Source organism: Lemur catta, chromosome 14, assembly GCF_020740605.2.
Source record: "Lemur catta isolate mLemCat1 chromosome 14, mLemCat1.pri, whole genome shotgun sequence".
Lineage (NCBI taxonomy): Eukaryota > Metazoa > Chordata > Mammalia > Primates > Lemuridae > Lemur > Lemur catta.
Window position 1 is genome coordinate 8,738,358 of NC_059141.1, and position 14,628 is coordinate 8,752,985.

General features: G+C 33.7%; 1 protein-coding gene across 1 annotated transcript in view; it reads right to left on the minus strand.

The window, feature by feature from the left end:
* WDR11 (WD repeat domain 11) overlaps nucleotides 1-14,628 on the minus strand; it is a 50,849-nt gene that overhangs the window by 19,842 nt on the left and 16,379 nt on the right. Inside the window, exons 10-13 of the mRNA XM_045569401.1 lie at nucleotides 12,913-13,089; nucleotides 10,316-10,400; nucleotides 3,928-4,034; nucleotides 1,707-1,782 (exon numbers count right to left, since the gene is read on the minus strand). Coding sequence (XP_045425357.1) covers nucleotides 1,707-1,782; nucleotides 3,928-4,034; nucleotides 10,316-10,400; nucleotides 12,913-13,089 — 445 coding nt within the window. The remainder of the gene's footprint in view (nucleotides 1-1,706; nucleotides 1,783-3,927; nucleotides 4,035-10,315; nucleotides 10,401-12,912; nucleotides 13,090-14,628) is intronic.

Consider the following 14,628-nt stretch of genomic DNA (forward strand, 5'->3'; position numbering starts at 1 on the left):
AAATTAGACTTACTTCTGAATAAAGAATAGTACCAAGGACAAAGAGGATAGTTCACAATGATAAAGAAGCAGTCATCAAAAACATCTAACAATCCTAAATATGTATGTATCTAATAATAGATACCCAAAATAAAAAATACCCAAAGCAAGAACTTGAGTTCCTCAAATGAGAAATAAATAAATCTGTAATTAAAGTTAGAGATTTTGACACTCATCTCTAGTGACAAAACAAGCAGGCAGAAAATCAGAAATATGGAAAAGTTAAATGATACTATCAACCAACTTGAACTGACATTTATGTAATATCTAAACAACAGCAGCAGAATACACAACTTTTTCAAATGCACATGAAACATTCATTAAGATAGAACATATTCTGGGCCACATAACAAATCACATTAAATTGCAAAAGACTGAAATAATATAAAATATGCTCTCTGGCCCCAACAGAAACTAAAATTAACAGAAAGATACCTGGGAAAACACCCAAATAGTCTGAAGTTACAAAATATACCTATGAATACCCTCATGGAAAATTTTAAATATTTCAAAGTGAATTAAAATGAAAACATATCATATCAAAAATTGTAGGATACAGGAAAAGCAATGCTTATATAGCATTATATGCTTATATTTTAGAGAACCACCTTAATCTAATTATCTAAATTTCTACTTTAAGAAACTAGAAAAAGAATAGCATTTTTAAAAAGCAGAAGGAAAAAAAAGATAAACATGGCAGTAAATGAAAAAAATTAGAAAAATCATAGAGAAGAAACAAAGACATACAAGTGTCTTTATCGGCAAACAAGATTTTCTGTATAGAAAATCCTAAGGAATCAACAAAAACATCTATACTAGAAGTAATAATTAAGTTTAGCATGGTTACAAGGTACAAGGACAAAGTCAAAAAATTAACCGTATTTCAGTACACATAATTGAAAATTTAAATTTTAACAATGCCATTTATAACAGATCAAAGAAAACACAAAAAGAATGAACAAATGATATGTAAGACTTATACACTGAAAACTATAAAATATTGCTGAAGGATATTAAAGAAGACCTACGTAAATGGAAAGATTTACCACGTTCATGAATCACAAAACTTGTTAAGATATTAATTCTTTCCCACACTGATCTATGGATTCAATGCAATCCCAATCAAAATCCTTTGAAGATTTTTGGTAAAACTGATAAGGTGGATTCTAAAATTTATATGGAAATTCAAAGATCCTAGAAAAGCCAAAACAATTTGAAAACTATTTTAGAAAGATTACTCTTTCTTTCCTTGTTCTTTTGGTTGGTTTTCATTCAATTTCTATTTTTAATAATCCTGCTTTTCATTTATTTTCCCTTGAAACAAAACAACTCAAAAAATTACTAGAAGTAGAGCAGGTCTAAATTATAAATGAAGAAAATAAGTTCTTTTATTCACTAACTCCATGGTTAGGTGGAAGTGCATAAGAATTTCATCAGAAAACAAATAACGATTCATACAAAAGTTACCTCTTCATTTTAGAAGTGCACAATGATAGCAACTTAATTTTGTGAACAAAATATTTTTTTTGCTATAGCTGCATATCACCATTTACTATCACTAAAAAATTCTAAATGCACTCTACTATAGTCCCACTTTCTTAAAGATTAAAAAAATCCATGATAGTCCATTGCAGTAACACCATAGGTCTTTTTAGGTTGACACTTACTTCAAATGAGATACTTTAATCATTTCGATGGGTGACTCATCATTGCCTCTTTCACCACGAAAAGCAATACTCCTACCTTTAATTGCAAATATTAAAGAAGATATGAAAACAACATGTAAGAAACAAAACATGTAAGAAACATGTAAGAAACAAAATGCCATACAAACATAATTTGATTAGTCTCCCCTCTATCCTCCTGTTCATTCCTCCATTTGCTTCTAAGCTTTTTCTAATAATCTAAATTCAAAAAATATTCTCAAAAGTATTACAAGTTAATGATCAATAATATATTACTTATATTCAAATATCTATTTTATAAAAAGGCATTTTCATTTGTTATAAAGTTTCTTGAATTCTGTAATTCAATTTTAGAAATACTAATTTCTAAAATTTTAAGGCATCTATGGTAAAGCAATTGTCCACTGTAAAAACTACTTGATTATTTGAAGTAATATAAACATTCCCATGTTTCCAAATACTAACTAGGGGGGGAGACAAACTCTTGAAACATGTATTTAAGATTTTCTTGTCCCATCTGCAAAATACTAAAATATTTTGAACATGTTTCTACCAAAATGTCTCTATAAACTGAAATTAAGGAATGATAACCACAATATTCATGCGTGAGGTACAGTTACAGTGTGAGAATTAGCTAACAAAAGAAGGTAAATGGTTTTCTGTAAATGAAAAGTATAAATTCTACCTTATGTCTGAATAAATTCTACCTTATATTTTTTCTTAGATTTTTATTCACATTAAATAAGAGTGAACATACTCAATTCAAAGACAGCTGAATGAATGCCTAAACGTCTCCCTGCCGCTCCATGCCATCAAGTGGATCTCACTCTGCTCACCATTATACCCCAAACAGCCCATTGTCCTTGCCTGACTCGGTTAGTCTGCTGGCCTCCTTAGAAGATAAGCCTATAAAAGTCTAATCTATGAACTCAAACATCCCACTTAAGGAAGTCATTAATTATTACTATAGACATTAGTTCCTTATGAATAAATCTGTGAAAGATTTTAAGTTATATCTTACAGTTCTGAACTTGAATTGACTGGAAAAAAATGAACAAGGATTTTTTTAGTGAATGATGCTAGAGTACAGCATTTCATTCCTGGGGTACTACATAACTAGAGAGCTGGTGCCAGTTTGTTGGAAAAATTAGGAATCTGGGGATAAGGGTCACTGGCAGGTCACTTCCAATGAGACTACAACAACCCTGGACTACCGATGGGGCTGCTGCCTTAAGGTTCAATAAAAAGCACCTATATCTTTGAGAGCTGGGAAATATATATGGAGAATATAAGAAGACAACCATACACTTCATTTATTCACACCCATTTACTTGATTTATTTTACAAACACAGGTACACGCATATATTGGTTAAAATCATCTATATATATTCATATTGCTATACCATTTTAAAGAAACCTATAATTTTGTCAGAAAGCCTTTATGAAATTACTGCATGTACCATAAAATAATTCTAAACTCTCACCTTATTAGATTTTCAAGTTCTTTTGAAAGTCGCTGGGTTAACAATTCTGAACAAGTTACTTTACTGGAATGTTTCCCATTATAACGTTTTCAAACTTCCAAATCAAGTTTCCCTATTCAGTCAGTCAGAGACTATCAAAAGTTTTAAATTTGAGCTTAACAACACTTAACCTCTAAGTTTTCTAAGGGTTTCCTGCAAAGGCTTTCTTTCCTCTCTCTCTCTCACTCTCTCTTCTCTCCCTCTCCCTCTCCCTTTCTCTCTTTAGAGGCAGAGTCTCGCTATGTTTTTGAGACAGAGTCTCTAGCTCCTGGGCTCAAGTGATCCTCCTGCCTCAGCCTCCCAAAGTGCTGGGATTACATGCGTGAGCCACCATGCCTGGCCCAAGGCCAAATTTTTAAACAGAGACTCTAATAAACAGTAATTTTAAAATTAATCTTTTGATTACATATAACAATGCACTTAAAAGTAGACCCAGTATCCTATTTTTTTTATGAATCTGTTTAAGTTAATGGCCCTCCATTTTACCATGTATTTGTGTTAACAAAATTTCCATAAAAACAATGAGGAGATCTTTCTAGAGCAATTATTACAAAACAAAAGAATATATAAACACAGAAAACAAGATAAAACTCAAAGGTAAAAGTACTTAGGACATGTTTTATAAATCACAACATCATTGATCAATATGACAAACCACTTTGAATCTTTTAAAACAAACCTGTTGGAAGATCAACCAGTTGAAGTTCATTTCTCACTAATCCCATGTTGTTTGGTGTTGAGGTAGCAAAAGAAAGAAAGCTGGTTAAACTCGTCCATTCAATACCCCTATAATGAGAAATTAAACAAAGACTAAACTAATACCCTTTTTTGTTGGGAATGTTTATTTAAAATATAAGTTTTCCTAAGACCTAAATTTTATTACACAAGTTAATAAAAAAATAATATGACCTTTTTTCTTTTTCTTTTCTTTTTTTTTTTTGAGACAGGGTCTTGCTCTATTGCCCAGGCTAGAGTGCAGTGGCATCATCATAGCTCACTGCAGCCTCCAAATCCTGGGCTCAAGTGATCCTCCCACCTCAGCCTCCCAAGTAGCTGGCACTACAAAGCATGTACCACCATGCCTGGCTAATTTTTTTTTTTATTTTTTTGTAGAGACAGGAGTCTCGCTATTGTCCAGGCTGATCTTAAATTCCTGGGCTCAAGTGATCCTCCTACCCTCGGCCTCCCAGAGTGCTAGGATTACATGTGTGAGCCACCGCTCCCAGCTAACCTTTTATCATAACGTGACCTTATATTTGAGACTATATTACCATATGTTTCTAACACATAAACAATTATTTCTAATTAAAACTTTATTTCCAAATGTAATGACAAGATAGTTTAGTGACCAGGATTCATTAGCATTAAAATTCATTCAGCATTAAAATGACTATTACAAACTGGCCAGAGAGTGAATCACATGACAGTAGTTTCCAAGAATTCCAACTGCTTAAAAAGAAGTGGCATAGAAATATTCTGAGTAGAATGCTTAAAGTTAGGTACACTTAAGAATTGTATCAAATTTTAGCAAAATTCTTGGTTCGAAGGCAGAAATTTCAGAAACAAAGAATAGAAACTGAGCTGTTAGATTCGGAAGTGGTTAAAAGTTCCACATAGTACATCAATTAGAGAGAAGCACAAAAGAAAAATCTCAAGGAAAAAGATACGTATGACAAGACAGCAACCTAATGCCTTGGGAGTCTCATTTATGTGGGACAGGAAGTGATGATAAATTTTTTTCCCACTAACATAACTGGACAGTGCAAACCGTCACAATCTGCAGAGGATGGAAAAGAGAAGGGAGCCCCTGGGACAACGAGCCAGCCCATCAGTCATGAGAAGGATCTGCACTGGTTACAAGGTGATAGAGGCTGGTGGGGAGAGAAGTCTAAACCTCTGTTCTATACGACTGTTCATCACCATTTACGGGACGGCCATTTTTAAAAACTATTTATCATCTATGGCACCTCTCACAATACAATAGCAGTGTTGAGCAGTTGTGACATTTTAAGGCCTAAAATCCTAAGCCTAAAATATTTATCATCAGGCTCTTTACAGAAAATGTTTACCAACCTCTGCTCTAGTTTATTCATTTCTACACAAATTTGAATGCTATTGCTAGGTTTAGCATGAAATACTGTTTTTAACATGTCTCCTATTTACCCAAGAAGGCACAATGGCTTCCTGCATAATATCCAAACTCCTCTATGTGCCCTTCAAGGCCATCCAGCCATTTGCCTCATCTTACCTAACCAAGCCCACCTCTCAATCATTTGAACCTTATCTGCTACTTTAATAAGAATAACCTTCCTTACTGATCCCTTTGTACCTACCTGTCTTTTCTCAGAGGGACAAGCATATTCCAAAGAGAACTAAAAACGATTTGCAACAGCAGAGAATTGCTGTGGTTATCAAGGATTATAACTTTTTAAACATAAAGTTTCACTGAAACACTCAGATTAGGCTACTTATAACTGAGTACCTTTGGGAACATCCATGCCTGAAATGAACTCTGTCCTTTCCTCTTCAAATAAACCTGCAGTTCAAGTCCTGGCTTGAGCACTTAATAGCTCTGTACTCTCTCTGTACCTCAATTTCCTCATCTGTTGCACAGGAATAGTATCACTGAGTACGTGAATAAGCCTGGCACATAGTAAGCACCATGTATATTGGCAATTATCATTATTACTCTCACTTCAAGATTTAACTCAAGCCCTACCTTCTTCATGAGACCCCCCATTTCCTAAACTCAAACCACACCCACAATGAATGCTATATAATTTGGATAATTAGTCACTAGAAAAGTCCCTTGGACTCTTGTTTCTCCTTTTGTTTTCCTAACAGCAACAATACTCATTAATTTTTTTACTTAAAGTGAACAAAAGTTAAGAGGAATCATTTTGGATGTATTCTGCTCTGTGTATTGGTCTGGTAGCTTCAATAAGACCTGTTTGTCCACATAAACCCCAAGACCCACCCTCCAAGTCTTGCAGTACGAACTGATCATGCTCCAGTATAGTGATGCCACTATCTTCGGACCATAAGAATTCCGGTCCTCCCATTTCTCATTCATTATTTCCAAAATTACATCTGTTAAGTACCTGGTACATGCGAGTGACTGTGCTAGACACTGGAAATGCAGCTGTGGACGAGACAGACATAATTGCTGTCCTTCTGCAGCTTACAATCTAGCAGAAAAGAGACATTACACAAGTGCCTTCTGTATTATCTACCACAAAAGAAAGTGAAGAGTTCAGCATGACCACGTTAAGAATCAGACATAATCTGGTCTCAGGGGCCAGGCAGCCCCTGAAGGACTATTAAAGCTCAGACCCAAAGGGCAAATTGGGCTTTAATCTAAGCCTGAATGACTGAGGAAACAGTGTGGCTGGCTGAGAAACACTGTGCTAGATTATACTCTCTTAGAAGGAGTTACCCCATCATTTCTCTCCAGGCACACAATAAGTACTCAGGAAATTTTGTTAGATTAAGGGAATGATGTCCAAGAAAAACTTAGCACTCCTTATGTTTACTGGTTCCATGTATTTTCAGAGAAGTGCTTTCCCCACTGTTTACAAGATGTTCCAGTGTACAGGATGTAACAGAACACAGGGTAGCTGCTTATTTGTAACCTAGCGGTATGAGCATGTTGCCTTTGAATAGATTACAGAAGCAGCTTGTATATCTGATTCCTACTGAGGAAAATAAAAAGCAAGTTGAACTTCAAAGTGGATTAGGTAAGGAGGGGATTAATTCTCAGAAGAAAATAAAAACTCTTATCAAACACAGCTGAGTACCACACTGCCCTCAGGATTAGAACACTATCATCTAGGTCTAACTGTACACTGAGGTCTATAAAAAATTAATAAGAACAGCAGCTCATTTTCTGGCTTGATCCAGGATTTTTTTTTTTTTGTAGGATTCCTAACCACTGAACAATTATAACCTTCATATTATCAGCAGGTATTTAGGGTTCTGACTCCTACAGTTTCTCAAGCTGGGCCTGTTGACCACCTACTGGGGTTGCTATAGAGAGGCTCCTTCTCAACACTGGGTGGCTAGTGGGAGCACACACTTTCTGAATGGCCTTGAAATTCTAAGATCCTTCTGCAAATTTACAGACAAAATAGACATCATTTTACTTTCCACAAATCACTCAATTTAGTCAAAGCAATACTGAGTCCTGATATCCATATATGCTACTGTTATATAGCATCCCTAATCCAAAAATCCAATCCAAAATGCCCTAAAATCCAAAACTTTTTGAGCACCATCATGACACCTTTGTTTTCTGATGGTTCATTGTATACTACCTGAGTTTCATGTAAAAAATTATTAAAAATATTATATAAAATTACCTTCAGGCTATGTGTATCAGGTGTATATGAGACATAGATGAATTGTGGGTTTAGACCCAGGGCCCATCCCCAACATATCTCCTTATATATATGCAAATATTCCAAAATCCGAAAAAACTCTAAAATCTCAAACACTTCTGGTCCCAAGCATTTTGAATAAGGGATACTTGATCTGTAGTATTAACTCAGCCTACTGAACAAAGACACAAACTAATAATCTAAGAAAACCTACATGTATCTCTCTATTTTGTGTACTTCCAGGTATCTTTCACTGGATTATAAGCATCAAACGCTTTGTCTGTTTACAAGCATAAAGAAGATTCTCAATAGATATCTGAGTGAAGTATCCCTGGTTAAAACATCCTGGTTTTAAAAAAACACACACATGCAACTATCTGCAGGAACTGCAGGATTACAGTCCCTGGCTGTATGTATGTACAACATTCAAGTACTTAAGATTATGTGATTTAAAAAAACAAATTTAGTATAAGATAGGAAAACAATATTCTAAAAGTAAGCATTAATTTGTATATAAAATCTAGAATGTATTGGGTTTATTGATAATAAGTTCTGAAATTTTTATAACACATCTGCAAAATTTTTATAATGGCTTTAATTGTAATACTAAAATTATATTAGTTGAGACACAAAGACAGCAGGATTTCAGTATCCCTTTGGGCAGAATCTCTGAATATAAAATGTGAATTATTTTCAACACGGCAATTAGGAGGGAAAATTCATATAAAATATGGAGCATCTTTGTATGATCATTCACAACGGTAGACTGAGTAGCACATCCCTTAGTTATTCAGTATCTCAAATAACACTTTCTAATTAATTTCAGTGTTATTCAACCATAAACACTATCATAGCATGTGTAAGTTATAATATTTAGTGACATCTACAACCTGACTGATCCAGGATAACAAATCTTACTTAAAACTAACAGCTAATTGATAAATTAGCTATTGAAGGTTTCACTGTTAAAGGAAAAAAATGACAATGTGTTTGATTTTTCAGAAGCATGTGTCAAATTCTTTGCATGAATCTTGGCTTGGTCAACATTTTTATTTTACTGCCAACATAATTCCTACTAATCTATGTGAATTTTTTTAGCTGGAGCTCTAGGACGTGCACTGTAAGAGTAAGTCAATACCTAAGGCTATGAAGCTTCTAAGGCCTAGACTAAATTCCATCTACCCCTTTCATAGATTACTCTGTAATTCACAGTTTCATCCTCTGTAAATTGGAAATATAGTGCTTATCCCATACGGTTGTAGTGAGGATTCAACAAAATGATGTATGCAATGTATTAATACTTAACATAACCCTTAGAACAAGTACTGGTTAAACGGAGAGTTTTGATTGTTTGGTGTTAGCCATAAGAGGAAACACCACACACAAAAGGCAAGGGAGAAAGGAAATGTCAAGAGAAGAAATTTACACAAGAAAGGAAGGGAGAGAAAGATATCAGCAGTGGCAGCAGAGACTAGAAGAAGTGCCAGAATGGCAGATTGCAGACATCGTAACAGCAGAGAAGAGAAAAGAAGATGAACAACAGCCTGAGACAGTCCAAACAGACACCTGTCTCACTGCACCCCAAAAGCTCAATGCATTTAAAGACATTCCTATTCCATGTAAATGTATCTGGGAAGATACTGTAGACGCACAGCATAAGGTAGCAATAAACAGTCGCCTGGGCTGTACCACAAAAAAATGCACTTGAAAGAATAAGGCAATGTAAACCTTTCAGTGATTTTCATCACAATCAGAAGTTGTGATATTTAAAGGGTTAACCCTTTTCCATTCAGAAAATGCATTTACTCAGAATAATGTGTTCACTAAGGGTTCACGATATTTAAAGGGTTAACCCTTTTCCATTCAGAAAATGCATTTACTCAGAATAATGTGTTCACTAAGGGTTCACTAAAGAATTTTAATGTATACATGAGACCTACAATTATATAATATATAGAAAACAGAAAGATACTTTCATTAAAAGATCAAAAACTACTGGAAATTTCTATCATATATGTATGTGTAACTGTACAACCTATCATTGATAGGGCAAAAAATAAAATTAAAAAATAGCCTTGCATTTAGCAAAATAATGCTATGGAGTAGACAGGTATGTACTTTAAAACAAAAGCAAGAGATACTCCTCTATTAATGTAGCCTTTCCAGGTACTCCTCTATCAACGTAGCCTTTCCTCAGACATCTCTGTGTACACAGCACTCATAAACAGATCATATCTCAAAGATCAAAGAGTAAGTGCTATACAGTTTTGGTACTTTTTCTGGTGGTGTTTAAACAAAGAAATAACATTAATTAACAATTAAAATGACTTTATTCAAACTTATCATGAGCAATCCTACTGATGGATCTTCACAGAAATAAAAAATAAACAAACTAAACTTGAACAAAGCAACACAGGGATTTCTAGTGAGAAACTAGCCTGGACCTCAGGAGAAATAAATGAGATATAGCAGTAAAAGAGAAAAAATTCTCCACTGCTTATGTTCTTTACAAAGCAAACAATTAGTACTCATCCTTAATTAACATAGCTATTAGTTGGCTATGAATATTTATTATTCAAATAATCACCACTGCAAATACCACTGCACAGTATTCAATGTAGAAAAGTCTATGAGAACTTTTTCCTGACATTCTGTATGTTTGTGACCCCCACATCACAACGACATACTCACTTGACTTCACATGAATGGATGCTTAACTCCTTGTGTAGCAGACCGCTGGTGAGGTGGTACACCAGGACAGAACCATTTCCTGTACCTATTAAAATGATGTAACAGAAGACTATTAATTTAGTGGGAATTCCAGATCTTTTCAACACAAATCTTTCTCAAGATTTTAATCATTTTATAACACTTTATCTTTTACCAAAGGGACTCAAGCTATGTACAAAAAAAAAAAAAAAAGAATGAATTTCTTTTTCCATCCCCTGATCAAAAATGGGACTAATTTCATGTGCTCTAAAATCTTGCCTAACTCCAGGTATAGATTTTCACAGAAAGATTTTAAAACCTATATCAATACACATACAATTTGCAGTTTTCCTAAGCCTTTCTACACATCACAATTTATGTAATACTTTTTGAGATTCAGAAGGTTTCTTATAGCTGGTGCTCAAAAAGGCAACCTAGGAGAGCTCATCAACCAGGTTTTTCTATTCTTCTTTACAAAGTTTTTGTTTTTGTTTTGTTTCATATTAAACAAATCCTGGCAGATCATAAAGTATGATTGTTAATTATGGTTTCTGCAGTTAAAGAAGCCTGGGTTCAAGCCCTGATTCTGCCCAATACTTTTGGGTGAATTATTTGCCCATACTCAATCTGTTTTTACCTCTTTGAAATGGGAACAGTAGAAAATCTATTTGTTAGAAATTAAATGAGAAAATATATGTAAAACACTTAGCACAATATTTGGCACAAAGTAAGCACTTGGTTAACTATTAGTATTTCTGTTATCACTGTAATTAATAGTTTATTACTATTCCTAAAGCTTTTATTGGTCTCAAGTAGTATGTCTAAAGTTTAAACAGAAGGGACAGGAACATACTTGAGAAAGTAAAGCTTCTGTCTCTAAAATGTATTTATCAATTAAGCAAGAAAAGTGAACAAATTATTTGGACAATCACTTTCTTACTACACACAATTTAAAATGATAAATGAATTCATACAAAGCAACAGAATGGAAGTAAAAATTCTAGGCAAATTCCAATTTTATCTTATTTGCACAATAAAGCTCCAGAAATCTTTTGCAAAACCATTTTAGAAAAACATATTGTACAGTTGCTTGTACTTACCATCTATTCCATAATAATACCTTCTGGTACTGTAAAAGTATTACTAAAGTTTTTCAATTAAAAGATCTTCATAATAATCAAATGATTTCTACAATCTGAAGTTTTCGTGATGGTGAACCTATAAACTAATACTCTAGGGGCAGCACAAGAAGTAATTCCATATTTGGACTCTACTTATCTCCCCTAGTGACACTGCAGAACTTTAGGCACTTATTTTATATTTTTTACTTTTACTTTGTTATTATACTAAAGTCAGTAGATGATGATATTCACTATATGCTAGCACAATACAACTTATTCTGCATAAATCTCAGACCTTGCCATAGTTCTTATTTTATAGCTGTCCCAAGGAGTAATTTTCCCCAAGAAATTGACAAAATCCTAACGACAAAGTAGGTACACTGACACTGTACATATAAAGTACACTGATAGATCCAAGTTAAAATCTCTATTAGAAATTAAATATGAATCAATAGTTTCTAAAACAAAAATTAAACATTTATCTGCATTTATATAAATCTGGACACAAATACATAGACTATTGAATCTTAAAATTCAAATTACTTTCAGAAGATAGCCACAGGAAAAGAACAGGAAAAGCATACTGCCAAATAGTAATACCCAAATGAATCTTTAGTACCGACAAGGCAGCCACTAAGTTGAGACGTGTTGCCCACAAAATAAATGGGGTTAGGTTTTCATTTAAGAAAGAAGAAAAAGAATCACAAATCACATGTTTATAGATTTGGGGAGAAAAACAGAAGCCAACTAATAGCAACCTAAGAAGAAATGTTGACAGTTTCAAACAAATACTATTTTTCAAAAAATCTGGAGAAATGTATTTTAACCTCATATATTTAATAGCAAACTAAAGTTTGGTTTTTTTCTGTGCACTGTAAAAAAAATTAAGTTCATCACCTTACTATGAAATTAATTGACAGCAACTTGAAACCTAGACAAATTTTCTATCTGTAACATAAAAATATGCAATTTCAAACAAAAAAGCAAACTTTAGTTTATAGGGACCATAGCCACTTTAAACAGTATTTAATATACAATACTTAGCAAATGAAGAACCCTGCTGTCATTAAACTGTTAACTCTGACTATATTTTTAATTAACAAAGACTGAATACAAAATGACATGCACAGAAAGACTGGGGCGGTCTAAGAAAAGACAAGACGTCTGTGATTTAACATCACACCGGGACTAGCCTGGTATTTCAGAAATATATTACAGTGTTAGAGACTCGATTGTCCAATCTCAGGTAGATGAGTTATCACTGAAATTAAAAATAAGACAGTTGGAATAAAAGGATAGAAAAAATAAGAAAAATGTTTCAAGATGAGTATTTACATGATTTTACTTAGCCTCTACCTCCTTTTAAAGCATCCTCAAAGAGAACAAAGGATTTTCTAGAAACTAGGAAACCTAAATATCTTATAAAGTGAGTTTAAAAAAGATAGGTCAAATACTTACCAACAGCAAGCAGTGGCTGATACATCTTGATGTTTTTTGTGGTCAACGGTGGGCACATACGGATAGCAAACTGTGGCGAGGGCAGTCCTGAAAGCAGTCCCGTTAGCAGGAATTTGAGGTGCACTTCCTGCAGAATGCAGCCTTTGGGATGTTCTTCCCCAGCAATTGCACTTTGTCCTGATTTGTAATAAAAATAATAAAACATATTAACTATAACATATGCTGACCTTAAAAATCTAAAACTTTTCAGCGGAAATGTTCCTCAGGTTTAGAAGCAAAGGTGTGATGTAGCACTCTAGGGCTGTAGCTATTAGGGCCACAATGGCTGTGCTTGGCTATGGAACTTAAATCACACCAGCTTACAACTCAAAGGATAGATAATTCCAGAGTGTTGCTATCCAGAATTCAGGGACCTATGTCTTCTAAGAAACGCTGTTTTAGCCAAAGTTTCTGGTAGTAAGGCACTAAACCGAGGCTCCAGAACAAATCAAGAGAGCTTAGGTTAGAGAACAGTCTCTGTGGTCTGGGATGCTGTACCACATTCCCATCTTACTGCTTTCCAAAGGGTTATCTTTCAATCCGACGTACTCTGTAAAGTGTATATAAAATTGGCAATCAAAGACCTCACTTGTGATTTCTAGTAAGAAATCTTAAGGTGTCAATATAAATAGAAAATTTAAGCTTTATAAGTAAATATATAAAATAATAAATCATCTGGATATCAATTGTCAATGTTCACAGTTAAGTCTTAAATGGCATTATTTTCAGATATAACATTTGTACTTAGGTTCCCAGGTTTCAAACTAAAAAGATGATTCCAATAAAAACCATTCTAACAAAACATGAACACAAAGAGTACAACTAAATCAAGACTGTTCATTAAAAAGGGTATATAAATTTCCTTCCTATAAACTACTATTGAACATTGGGATTAACTTCCCAGAAGCACATAATAAAGAATAGGTGAGTATGTTTGTGTATGTATATGTGTGTATATACATATATATATATATATATCTCTACATCTACATACACATACATAAAAACATGGAAATACTATGAAAGGAAAAATGTAAATAACTACTAGGACCGTGTGTGATGGGACTATGAATATAATCTTTTAAGGCTATAAAGTTTTTTTAATAATAATGTTATTTAAAAATCCACAAAATATATAGGAAAAATGGCCAACAATTTAATCCAATTAAAATGATCCCTTAGGTTAGCCATACAGTTGATACCAATCTCTCTGCCTAACTTTGGTAACAAAAGATGAAACATAAAGGAATGAGAAGTTCAACAGGTAGGTACCACATATACCAACCCTATTAGCTTAGAGTTGACTCCTGGGAAAAGCCACATTTTTCTTCAAGTATTTTCCATAATGACAGGGTACAGCAGATTAGGCCTTAATAAGCATCAGCTTTTATCCAGTGAATATCAATCAGCCTCTGTATTTAACTGAATTGCTTTCAATTATCACTAAGTACACAGTGAATTTCAAATTAAAAGTTTAATTAAAAGTTTTAATTAAAATGTTTTCAAGTACAAAGCTTTATTTATTTAACACTATAAAATCAACCACATTTTCAAGAACTGCTATACAATCAGTATCCTTTTTTCTCGTAAAAACTGTAATTTATATCACTTAGGTACCTAAACAGCATTAAATTTCAATCTCCTATGGGCTTCATATTACTGATTAGTTCTGTTCAT